This window comes from Cervus canadensis, chromosome 14, assembly GCF_019320065.1.
Source record: "Cervus canadensis isolate Bull #8, Minnesota chromosome 14, ASM1932006v1, whole genome shotgun sequence".
Taxonomy (NCBI): Eukaryota; Metazoa; Chordata; class Mammalia; order Artiodactyla; family Cervidae; genus Cervus; species Cervus canadensis.
Genome location: NC_057399.1, coordinates 33,099,742 through 33,113,640, shown reverse-complemented (window position 1 = coordinate 33,113,640; position 13,899 = coordinate 33,099,742). Strand labels below are relative to the sequence as shown.

The 13,899-nt window shown below is 36.5% G+C and overlaps 1 protein-coding gene across 4 annotated transcripts in view; it reads right to left on the bottom strand.

The window, feature by feature from the left end:
• Positions 1–13,899, bottom strand: part of RIC1 (RIC1 homolog, RAB6A GEF complex partner 1) — a 143,954-nt gene that overhangs the window by 42,324 nt on the left and 87,731 nt on the right. For 2 of the 4 annotated variants that reach the window (XM_043487202.1, XM_043487206.1), the window contains 3 exons: positions 13,584–13,720; positions 7,349–7,440; positions 1,996–2,084 (listed from right to left, as the gene is read on the bottom strand). In XM_043487202.1, the coding sequence (XP_043343137.1) occupies positions 1,996–2,084; positions 7,349–7,440; positions 13,584–13,720 (318 nt within the window). The remainder of the gene's footprint in view (positions 1–1,995; positions 2,085–7,348; positions 7,441–13,583; positions 13,721–13,899) is intronic. The other 2 variants (XM_043487205.1, XM_043487204.1) reach the window with 2 other exon arrangements.

Here is a 13,899-nt window from a genome sequence, read left to right as displayed (position 1 = left end):
TAAAAAGCATAAACATTACTTTGCTGACAAAGGTCCGTCTAGTCAAAGCTATGGTTTTTCCAGTAGTCATGTATGGATGTGAGGGTTGGACCATAAAGAAACATGAGCGCTGAAGAATTGATATTTTTGATCTGTGGTGTTGGAGAAGACTCTTGAGAGCCCCTTGGACTGCAAGGAGGCCAAACCAGTCAATCCTAAAGGAAATCAGTCTGGAATATTCATTGGAAGGACTGATGCTGAAGCTGAAGCTCCAATATTTGGGTCACCTGATGCGAAGAAATGATTCACTGGAAAAGACTCTGATGCTGGGAAAGATTGAAGGCAGGAGGAGAAGGGGAAGATGGAAGATGAGATGGCTGGATGGCACCGCCGACTCGATGGATATGAGCTTGAGCAATCTCCGGGAGTTGGTGATGGACTGGGAAGCCTGGTGTGCTGCAGTCCACAGGGTTGCAAAGAGTCAGACACGACTGAGAGACTAAACTGAGGCAACTGAGAAACGTTTTGATTTTCTTTTGGTTTCATTTAAGTGACAACATGTGGCTGGTAGCTATTGTACTAGACATCATATCAACAGTATGGATAAAAAAGAAACAGATAAAAGGGCTAGAAAATACAATCAAAATACACAGCACCCTGTTCTTGCCAGCTGCAGCAAAAACTCTTTAGGAAATAAGAAAAAAAAAATGCAATCTTTAAAAGCTATGCAATAAGAGTGATAAAAATTTAAGAAACTAATTTCTATTTCTGGCAATATAGCAAATTTGATAGCTGGAATGACTCTCCACACTGCAATAAGTAAAATGTTAAACAGAATACTTAAATATTTCAAAATATTAAAAAACACTGGGAGGTAAGTGAGTGTACAAACTGCTGTTGCTCTGCATTTTTCTGCCAAAACCTAGAGACCTGACTTTCATCTATGACGACTCTCAGCATATGCGGAACAGAACATAAAGCTCAGAGCTTGGCCAAGACGGGGAATAGAAGATACCCATGTAATCCTGAGAATACAATTCCATGTTCACGGGAGAGTGAGAAATAAACTCTACCACATAGAAGGTGAAAAAAATAGCAAGGAGCACTTTCCGGTTTTTGCCCATGGTATTGAATGGAAAATAAAGAAGCTCCTGTGAGAATCTGCAACCACAAGCCAGTCCTCAGGCTCATCTATCATCTGTGTAACTTGTAGGATTCAAAAAAGAAAAAAAATCTCAAACAGAGAATATAATGCAAAGGCTTCCAGACTAATGTAGTTTTCCCAGGTGACTGGAAGAAACAGATATCCTGTCTGCAAGAACTCATTTCAATCTAGTTTCTGCTTCCTGATCAGAAAACATATACGCTTTCTTTCCTCCTTTCTTCTTGACTCAGGAAGTGACGCTTGGGCCTTAGGTTAACCTGTGACCATGGAAGAAAAGGCCAAATGGATGCCAACAGCAGCCTGCCTTTGGATTTCTTGCCATTATAGAGGATAAATGTTTAAGGGATAGTAAGTTGGGTTTTCTGTTAGTTTCAGTCAAAAACATTTCCAATAATAACAGATTTTACACTTATTCCAGTGGACAGAATTCACTTAAGAGTCACAAAGGGAGTGCCAAGAGAGAGTTTCTGTTTTGTTCACTACTGTGTACCAGCATTTAGAATAATGTCTGGCCTACAGTATGTACTCAATAATTGTTGAATGACTAAATGGAAATGAAGGCATAAAACAACAGAGGCAATGAAATTAGGAAAGCGTCTAAAGCAAAGCCCAGACAAGTAACATAGGGGCTACAACTAAAGTGAAGATAAAGAAAACTAAATGGAAGAGATTAAAAGAGGTCTCCCAGGAGCCTCTAGTAGAAATCCTTGAGTCAGAGAGAATTGTTGCTACACGTTTTAATAATACTTGGCCTTTGGCATTCATCATCTAATTCAAATCAAAACTCACTACACATATTGTCTGTAATTAAGAAGAAGGGGGGGGGGGGAGAAAAAAAGAAGAGGACTCACCAGGATACTGTTTTGCTGTTAACTCTAGTTTATGAGACAGCTGCATGGCTCCAGTGGTGTTATCTATTGTATAAACCTGTACAGAACCACTGTGAAAACCAAAAAGACTTTCAGTGTAAAAAGACAAATACAAATATAAAAAACATGACTATGGAAATATGTTCTACTGATAGGATTGTAAACTAGAACACAACCATTTTGTAAATAATTTAAAGTCATCTCATAACCTGAAACAAATTCATATTCTATAGTCTAGTGATTTCACCTATAGATATACCCCAGAAATATCCTTGTCTTTGTGACACACAAAATGTTCATTATAAGACTCTAAGTGCAAAGAAATGCCAACCATCCACATGTCCAGCAATGAGAAAGGGAAGAGAAACTGTGGTATATCCACATAATAGTATACCATATAGTACTGAAAATGAATTTTTTTCCTATACCTTAAAATGGACAGTATGTCTCTCTACCCACCCATCTATCTATGTATCTATATAAATAGTATAATTTCATTTCTATACCGTGAAAAACATCCAAAACATAGTAGTGAAATACATTTGTGGTAAAAATACAACAAAGAGCTAGTGCACACAAGTTCCAGGTTAGTAACTGCCCTGGTAGAAAAAGAGGACTATGAAAGAAGAGGAGGAAGCAGAGGCTTCATCAGTTTAATACTGGTAATATGCTATTTTTCATTTTATATTATTTTTTGTATGTATACATTATATATACTCTTATATCTATGGTATGAGTTATGATTCTGTTGAAAAAATTTTTTTACAAGGGTTACACTTACAAAGGACCAGAAACCAAAACAGAGTTTGTATATTACATCTAAGCTACATTTCAAAATTGAACTATAATAATCATAAAAAACACCATTTCTGCTTACATGGCTATTCTCAGATCAAAATTTAACATCAATGTTGTTTTTAAAATGATTTAAATCCAAGGTTGCTTCTGCACACACTAGGATGACACCAAGCATATGAGAATGTTCTGACCGTAATGTGTACTCCTTCAAGGTAGGAGAAATCAGATGGTCTCCTCACAGCATCTCTGATCGGTTTCCAGCCAGGCCTAACTCTTCACAGGGATCAGAATGGGACTAAATAAAACTTGCAATAACAGGCCGCTTAAAGCTATCCCACAGCTCCCTGACGCTCTGTTTTTAAATTCCTTTTTTTTTCTGTTTCATTTTGTATCATTTCTCTTGCTATGTTCTTCAAGTATATTAATCTTTTCTTCTGTAATATTTGATTTGGGTCTTTTATCTTCCATATTTCAATTTAATACTCAAAAGAAACCCTTTATAGCTTTTTGGAGTTCTCTCTCTGTGCCACTCTCCCCTTTCTGGTGTCTGGTCTGGGATCCCCTGCTGCTTTGGTCTCCCAGATTTTCATTTGCACACACTCAGTCCAGGGAATCTGCCAGGCCCTGTCTCCCCATCCATGTGCTGGAAACTCTCTCAAAGAAATTAAAACTGGGCCAGTTGAAGAGTTTTTTGTTTTGTTTTTTTTTAATTTAGATTCTCATCTCTCAGGGATCACTGTCCTTTGTTGCCTGATGTCCTATGTCTTGAATTCGAAATATCTGTTTCATCTTTTTGTCCATTTTCTTGACTATTTCAGGTAGGAGAGAAAATCTGATCTGTTATTCCAACCTGTCAGAAGACAAATGCCTGGAACATATATCTATCCAGACCACCTGCCCAATTAGATACCTTGAGGAGAAACAGTACTAAATGTCTAGCAGGTACTGTTTTTGCTTTGCATCTAAAATTGTCAAGTGCTAACTCTGGGTTGCTGAGCTCTAACAAGTCAGTGAGGAATCCAGATATCTCTAATATAAGAAATAGATGTTATGTCAATAGTTACAAAAGACTGACAATTTAAGTATTTATAGTGCCTATATTCTTTTCTTTCCATTTCTCATAAGCCCATCATTAAAGTATTTTTTTAATTAAAAAACTACTCACTTATCTCAAAGCAAAAAAACTTTTATAATAAAGATACATACAGCTATTATCACTATAAGTAATCAAATTTAGGTCATCAATATTGAGACAGCTTGATGTTATTGCTTCATGCCGCCGTAGGAAGTACAAAACATCACCTACGACAAAAATGTTTAACTAGAATCTAATCAAACCTTAAATACAAGGGTAAGAATAAGGTTTTAAACTGGTATCCTAAAAGAAAGGTGACTTTCTAGAGAACTCTAAGGACACCAGCTACAGATTAATTGTTCAAGGTAATTCATCCTGGTAAGTGCTGAGAGATCAAGGCTAGAAGCCACTAGTCTGATATGTCACGTAGCTATAATCACAAGACTTTCATCCCAACCCACGATCATGCCGTAAAAAGGGCTGATTTTGACCCAACTCATGAAAACTGACAGGACTAAAAGGCTGAAGGCCAAGATTCCATTTTCATCCTGGAAGAAGGGTTGAAAGCCTGGATTCCAATCTGGCCTTGCTAGATCCCTGGGTGCTAGCCCTGAATGTAGATGATGTAGAAGTACACACCCACCACTGCTCCTGTCTGTGAGCTTCCTACTCATTTGACTGTAATGGCTCAATAAGAACCACCTTCAAGGTTCAAACAGGTGTTACAGAAAGTAATTAAATGCCATTATGAGAAAACATAACAAGACACTTTAGAATGTAGGATATTTGTAAACAATTGACCTAGACACTTAAAAAAAAAAGTGAATGTCATAAAAACAACAAAGTTATTACAGGTTGGTACAAAAGTAACTGAGGTTTTGCACTGCTGAACTTTGCTGTTTGATACTGGAATATATTCTTAAATAAATGTGGTTACGTTATACATCATTCTAATGGGCATTTCTCGCTTTATGTTTTTTTTGCAAATGACTTATTACTTGCTGTTTATATTTATTTTAGACTAGGGAAATGATGTTAGACAAAAAACAAATTCGAGGGATTTTCTTATTTAAGTTCAAAATGGGTCATAAAGCAGCAGGGATAACTAGTAACATCAACAACACATTTGGCCCAGAAACTGCTAATGAACATACAGAGCAGTGGTGGTTCAATTAGTGTTGCAAACGAGATGACAGCCCTGAACAGGAGAAGTGCAGTGGCCAGCCGTCAGAATTTGACAACAACCAACTGAGAGGATCATCGAAGCTGATCCTCCTGTAACTAGAAGTTGCTGAAGAACTCAACATCGACTGTTTTCGGCATTTGAAGCAAACTGGAAAGATGAAAAAGCTCAAGTGAGTGCCTCATAAGTGAAGTGAGTGAAGTCGCTCAGTCGTGTCCGACTCTTTGCGACCCCGTGGACTATAGTCCACCAGGCTCCTCCATCCATGGGATTCTCCAGGCAAGAATACTGGAGTGGGTTGCCAGCTGACCACAAATCAAAAAGTCACTGTTCTGAAGTGTCATCTTCTCTTATTCTATGCAACAATGAACTATTTCTAGATCATATTGTGACATGTGACAAAAAGTGGATTTTACACAACAACTGGTGATGACCAGCTCAGTGGTTGAATTGAGAAGCTCCAAAGCACTTCCCAAAGCCAAGCTTGCACCAAAAAAATAGTAATGGTCACTGTTTGGTGATCTGATCCACTACAGCTTTCCAAATCCCAGCAAAATCATTACATCTGAGAAGTATGCACAGCAAATCAATGAGATGCACTGAAAACTGCAATGCCTGCTGCCAGCACTGGTCAATGGGATGTGCCCAATTCTTCCACGTGTCACACAATCAATGCTTCAAAAGATGAATGAATTGGGCTACTAAGTTTTGCCTCATCCATTCATCTGACCTCTCCGCAACCGACTACTTCTTCAAGCAGCTCAACTTTTTGCAGGGAAAATGTTTCCACAACCAGCAGGACACAGAAAATGCTTTCCAAGTGTTTGTCAAATTCTGAAGCACAGATTTTTACACCACGAAATAAACTTATTTCTCACTGGCAAAAATGTGTTGGTTGTAATGGTTCCCATTTTGATTAATACAGATGTGTGTGAGCCTAGTTATAATGATTTAAAATTCATCATCCGAAACTGCAATTACTTTTGTACTAATCTAAGAATTTTTATAGGTAAAAGGTAACTAAAGAGAAATGATAACCAAATATAATTCATGAATTTTGAATGATTCTGACTAAAGAAAAAGAGATATTAAGGAAATTTGGTGGTAATTAGGTTAGTCTGAATATGAATGAGTTTTAGATCTTATTGAGGATTTATCATTAATTTACCCATGCATCTGATTAAAGATTGTGTGTCTAGGTAAGAGAAAATGAGTTAGGAAGGGACTGGGAGTCATGATTAGGAAGTAGGAGTGATAAAATTTATATTGGCTAGCAATGTTCTATTTCTTGACCAAGTTGTGAAAAGATGGATGCTTGTATTATAATTATTTGTAAAACTGTGACTATCTTGATTACACACTTCCCCATTTTTTATTTTACAATATGAAAATTACAAAGGGTATTATAACTTCTATTAATAAATTTGACAGTGTGTATAAAAGAAACCAATTCCTAGAAAAATATAACTTGCCAAAATGACCGAGGAAGAGATAGAAAAATCTGAATCTTCTATAAGGCTATTTTAAAAATGAATTGGTATTCAATTTTACTTTGAAAATCTGCATTATTTGAATCAAGGCAAGAAAATGATTTTACAAATGAGCTTTAAATTTGCTTGTTAACTAAGGCATACTCACTAATTCAAAGGCAAGTCAACACTGATGTCTTAAAGAGAAAGGATTTAGGGGCTTCCCTGGTGGCTCAGAGGTAAAGAATCCACCTGCAGGAGACACAGGTTTGATCTCTGGTCCGCGAGGCTTCCACATGCTACAGAGCAACTAAGCCCATGTGCCATAACTCTAGAGCTCAGGAGCCAAGGCCATGCGCCACAGCTATTGAAACTCTATGGGCCATGCCCATAGAGCCTGTGCTCCACACCAGAGAAGCCATCTGCAGTGAGAAGTCCAGTGGCCCCCACTCACCACAACTAGGGAAAATCCTGCACAGCAACTGAAGACCCAGCACAGCCGAAGATAAATAAACCCTCCTCCTGATGTTATTTAAAACAATAAAGAACCTAAATCTTAACTGATTTAACCTTCACTTGTGACTCAATTTCCTACCACTGAAAAAAGCTCACAAATTAAAACACCCAATCTCCAAAATCTGCCCTTTGTATTTGTTTGCTTCAATTAAAATACTTTTATGTTTTATATTAAGGTTGATTCACAAATTATGAAAGGCACAACAAAGTTCCTAAGTGTGTTAATAAGAACATCTTATGTTTTTTAAAAAAATTACTTTTGGCAGGAAGTCTTAAAATACAGGCAATAATTACCTCGCACAACCAAATGCCATCAGTCGATACTTGTTATTTACTGCTACACAAGTTCCATCAACAACATCTTGTGGCCAAACTCCATGAAGCTGCTAAAATTAAGAAAAATAGTTAAGATTTAAAATGTGTTCTCCAAATATACTTCAATTAACATAATTCCCCTTCAGTAAACATAATGTCATAAGGTTTCATATGGTTCTTTATATGGTTTCGTCTGGATAGGAAAACATCCCATCAGGACTACCATCTGGATTTTTCCCCTTAAAATCTCAATTTCATTAACTGGTTTAATAAGTATTTCCAGATGAGCTCAGTCCAGTGCTAATTCATTTATAAAACACTAAAAGATGGATATCTGATCTCTAAATTCAAATTAATTGAAGACAATTTTCCTATTAAAAAGTAAACCTCTTGATGGTAGAAACTGCATCTAACTTGCTCACTATTATTCTTCTTCCCACTTAGCACATAGTGTTTAACCTTCCCAACCAATGGGAATTAGTCAATTTTATTTGGTCTACCTTGTCTCTTGAGAAACCTGTATGCGGGTCAGGAAGTAACAGTTAGAACCCTGTACGGAATAACTGAATGGTTCAGGATAGAGAAAGGGGTACGACAAGGCTGTTTATTGCCACCCTGTTTGTTTAACTCATACACAGAGCACAGCATGCGAAATGCCAGGCTGGATGAATTACAAGCTGGAATCAAGATTGTCGGAAGAAATATCAACAATCTCAGAGATGCAGATGACACCACTCTAATGGCAGAAAGCAAAGAGAAACTAAACAGCCTCTTGATGAAGGTGAAGGAGTAGAGTGAAAAAGCCAGCTTAAAACTCAATATTAAAAAAAACTAAGATCATGGCATCTAGTCCCAACACTTCATGGCAAATAGAAGGGGAAAAGGTGGAAGCAGTCGCAGATTTCCTCTTCTTGGGCTCTAAAAATCACTGCAGATGGTGACTGCAGCTGTGAAATTAGAAGATGATTGCTCCTTGGTAGGAAAGCCATGACAAACCTAGTCAATATGTTAAAAAGCAAAGACATCACTATGCCAACAAAGGTCCCTATAGTTAAGGCTATGGTCTTTCCAGTAGTCATGTACCAATGTGAGAGCTGGACAATAAAGAAGGCAGAGTGCTGAAGAACTGATGCTTTGAATTGTGGTGCTGGAGAAGACCCTTGGAAAGCAAGGAGATCAAACCGGTCAATCTTAAAGGAAATCAACCCTGAATACTCTTTGGAAGGACTAGTGCTGAAACTGAAACTCCAATACTATGGCTACTTGATGCAAACAGCTGACTCAATGGAAAAGACCCCGATGCTGGCAAAGACTGACAGTAGAAGGAGAAGAGGGTGACAGAGGATGAGATGGTTGGGTGGCATCACTGATTCAATGGACATGATCTTGGGCAAACTCAAGGAGATAGTGAGGGACAAGGAAGCCTGGTGTGCTGCAATCCATAGGGTCTTGAAGAGTCGGACATGACTTGGGGGCTGAACTACAATGACATTCTTTAGAAGTGACTAATGATTTGTCAATTGCTTACTATTCTCTATTATTCCTTTGCTTTATAGTATAATGGTTAACAGCATGGTATATGGCATCCTAACATCACATCTCAGATCTACCACTCACTTGTAAAAATGACTTTGTGACATTTTCAAGCTTCAGTTTTCTTTTCTGTAAATTACCTCTTAAGAGTGTTTTGAAGATTAAATGGGAGTAGATATATTCAGTACATATAACCCACTTAATATAATGCCAGGAATTCAACAAGTTAAATAAGCTTCAATGACTGAATGATATTATTATTAAGCTTTATATGCTACTTAATTTTGAATACAGACACAGAGTAGATTCAATTCTATTGTCTGTTTTTATTTGTCAAATCAAGGGCATCTTAGATCATATATTCTAAGGTAAAGGTCACCATGACTGCTAGTTTAGTAAGCACAAAAATTAGCACACTACAATACAGCATTTTATTTTTGGATTATCACAACAGTAAACATTAGATGATCCGATATAATTAAGCTGTTCAAAATATAATACTATAGATTTTTTTAAATTCCTAAATAAACTATATAATCTACTATCTAAATATGAAATGTGTGCTTCTTTGTAGGAGTTTTATTTATTTTACTTTAATAATAAAACTATACATTACTTCAGATAATGGAAAATGGCAAAAGATAGCAATGAGCATTATTTCTTTGGAGTACTGTCTACACTGGAATTCATTCATTCATCCCTACCATAAAAGTCTTCCAGGCACCCACTATTCACCAGATGCTGCTCTAGATACTGAGGATACTGCAGATAATCAAACATACCAAAATCCTCAGCTGTATCCCTGCCTTACATTTGTTAAGAGACTGACAAGTTTAAAAAAATTGTACAGTATTACACAGAAAGATGGTAAATGCTACCAAAAAAATAAGGCAATTATGGAGAAGAGAGTGTATGGGGGAAGGATGTAAAATTAAACTATTTTCCCTATGATGAAGGTGCCTCATGAGGAAAGTACTGAAAGAGATGGAGCAAGAGAAAGTCCCTGTCATAGCAGCATTTTTGGCATGTTCAAAGATAAAAGAAACTTGTGTGGCTGGAGTAGAGTGGAATAAGGGAAGAAGTAGTAAAGGAGGTAATGGATGAAATAGCAGGCCAGATTTATAGGGCTTTGAAAGCCACCATGAGATCTTTGACTTTTTCTCCATTTCATATATGGGGAGTCATTTGGAGAGTCTTTAATTTTTTTAACCCTTTCTATTATGAATTATGATACATTGAAGAAAAATATCAAAACCAAAAATGTACATCATCATAATATCACAAAGGAAACACTTGTGAAATTACCACTCAGCTAGGAATTACCAGTACCAAAAATCTCCCAAGAGTGTCACTCCTGATCAATATACTCTCACCCCAACCACAAAAGTAACCAATATCCAGACTTACATGGTAATCACTTTCTTCTTTTCCTTTAAACTACTAACACTTAAACATGCACTCATACAAACTCTAATTCAGAGCTGCCTAGGTTTTAAGATTTCCTCCTGTTTTATGTAAAATAGAATCACAGCACGTGCTTTTTTGTGTCTAGCTGTTTCCACTGAATATTTCTGTGAGATTCATCCATGTTGTTGCATACAGCCTTGTTTGCTCATTGCTCATTTTAGCTCACTGGGCCTCTGGCCTCCCCTAGCCTCTTAATTCCTTACTGTTTTGTTAGCTCTCCAAAGCCTCTAAGCACATTAAAAAAATTATTTTTTCTCCAGCTTTTCTAGTTGTCCTCAGCAGGTTTTGTCCTAAAAATCTAGTCCTACTAAAGGGTTCTGAGCAGACGAGTGGCATAGTCTGACACATTTCAATAGAAGTGTCTACTGTATTTTTACAGTGTATACTGTGCATACTATAAGTTATAAATAGTATATATATATATATATATATATGATGTATATATAAATGTGTATACTGCTTAGTGGCTGTACAAATTTACAGCTGTGCAAATTTGTACAGCCACTATAGAATGCCAAACAGGAGTTTTTATAAGGCAATTAAATAATGTCTAATATAAATACACCATTAGAGTATTTCCCAATTACCAGTAATACATATGTAATGTTTTCATGTAACTTATATTTTCTACTTATAACTTTCTTATTAATGTCCATCTACTTTTCATTATTTAAATCCTTAAATTACTAGAAAATTTTCTTTAACCAAATACTAACAAAAGCTTATATTCAGAAATGACTCAATCACTTTCCAGCTCTAACATGTTTATTTTCAGTAAATAAATTTAAATCCCAAACATATGTCAACAAAATGAAAAGGTAGTCTACTGAATGGGAGAAAATATTTGCAGATCACATATGTGAAAAAAGGTTATATTCAAAATATATGAAGAACTCATGTATTTAATAGCAAAAAATTTGATTTAAAAAATGGGCAGATGATCTGAACAGACATTTCTCTAAAGAACAAATAGGGATGCCCAAAAAGTACCTGAAAAGATGCTCAATACCACTAATATCAGAGAAACGCACATCAAAACCACAATGAGATGTTATCTCACACCTGTCAGAACGACTATTATCAAAAAGACAAGAAATAATTAAGTGTTGCGACAATGGGAGAAAAAGGAACCCTTGTGCATTCCTGATGGCAATGTAAATTTGTACAGCCACTATAGAAGAGCTTCCTCAGAAAAAGTAAAAACAAAACTACTATATAATCCATATATATGTGGGTATTTATCAAGAAAAGAAAACACTAACTTGAAAAGATATCTATACCTCCATGTTCTATGCAGCATTGTTTATAAAAGCCAAAATATGGAAACACTTAAGTGCTCACTGATGGATGAATGGATAGAGAAAATTTGGTATATGTACATACAAGCACACAAAATGGAATACAGTTGACTCAAACAACATGAGGGTTAGGGGTACCTACAGTAGAAAATACACACACAACTTTACAGCTGGCCCTCCACATCCATGGGTCTGCATCTGTGGACTCAATCAATTGCAGATTATAGAGTACTACAGTGTGTATTTATTGAAAAAATCCAGATGTCAGTGGACCTGTGCAGTTCAAATCTATATTGTTAAAGGGTCAACTGTATTTAGCCATAAGGAAGAATGAAATCTTGCCTTTTGCAACAATATGGATGGACCTTGAGAGCATCACGCTGAATGAAATAAATTAGACAGAGAAAGCTGATACCATATAGAAAAATATGCCCTTAAAAACTTAAAATTCTTTCCAGTTAGAGAGAGTAGGCTGAACATGAATATTTAGTTTCTCTGACTCTTAAAACTCCAAATGTGTAAGTTGGCAAGGACAGAATGGGAGAGGAGGCAGTATCAGAAAATTTACTAAGCTGGGAAGCAAGTGGATGAGTAGAGTCCTTAACTAGCAGTAAGGAACACTTTGAAAAACAGTCAAATTTGCATTACAGGTTACACCAAAGGCTTGGGAAGTAAAATGTCTCAAAAGCTGAACTAAAAGCAGCAGGATTGGTTCAGAGACTGTTTATTCAGTAGCTGGGTCTGCCTAGGCTACCTCCCACTCTAAGCCGCGAAGGAATATTCTGCCTCCACTCCAAGAGAAAACTGCAATTTTTCTTTAGACAAAAACACGACAAAAATCTCAGTGGTCTCTAAACAACACTGAAAATAGGGATACGTGGGAGTTTACTTCCTGAATTTGGAATCTCTAGTCTAACTCTTTCATAACTCAAAACCCCAAAATACTGGGCCGGCCAAGTACATAGTCTTTGGAGAAGACTGGATACAGCGTGGGGAGGAAAAAAATAACCCAGTTAGCTCACAGTATGAAGAGCACAGTCAACCAAACTCACCAAACCCCACACAGCTTTCAGTGAATCTAAATTTTTATTCTGGGTCTCTGTCACAACCAAATTCATACATTAACTAATCAAATATTTACCATTAACTCTGAAAGGATCTAAGAGTAAAGGAATATAGGGAATCCATAGGATGATGATGATGGACAGCTCCAACATGCAGCTGTGTTAAAGGTATGCATAGCAAGCAATCCATCCAGAAGGATCCAAGAGAAATTTCTTCAAGACGATGAAACAGATACTAATATAATAAAAATCACATTATCTATATTGGGAAGATGGGAAGAACTTATAGACGTTGTGGGACCAGGGAGGAGGGAAGTAAATGGTCATTTTCCACAACAGCAAGTCAATAAACAAAGCCTAAAAACTAAAAATTACAGGAAATACTCAGAATAGTGGAGATAAACAGCAAAATAATCAATAAAGGAGTAAAAAGTAGTTGCCTCTGAGAATGAACACTGGGCATGAAAAGAGGAAAGGAACGATCATTTTTCATTAACATGTCAAAAGACTTCTTTGTCTGTTTATACTAGTTGTATAACTAGTATAAAAACCCACTCCAGTATTCTTGCCTCGGAAATCCTATGGACAGAGGAGCCTGGCGGGCTATAGTCCATGGGGTCGCAAAGAGTCAAACATGATTGAGCGACTGACACTTTGACTTTGACTATTCCCTTGGCTTTCTTAATGCCAGTTTCCATTGGTTTTCTTTCTTTCTTTCTGCCAGTATCTTTGATAAAAAAAAATTACCAACCACTCCTAAAATCTTAAATAAGGAAAACCGGAGGGGGATTTAATGAAGATTAAAATTAATAAATGCAAAATTGAAAAACAAACATTGAAAGTAAGTCCTACCTCTGCAGTAAATCTACTTGACACTGGTGTAATAAATCCAACTTTACCATCATTAAACACAACAGCAAATCCATCAAGTGTGGCACAGTATTCCATGTCTCTAATGTGCACATCTGCAAAACCCAGGAATGAACCTGCTGATGAAAAAATAAGTATTTGAAATATGAATATAAATATAGTAAATTAATTGTTACACTTTTGCTTACAAACCATGTAAGAACAGTTAAAAGGTCAAAATTTAAAGAACTAACAACACTAAACAGTTAAACTACTCCTTCCTACACACACACACTCACTCAACTCACAATTCCAAAGT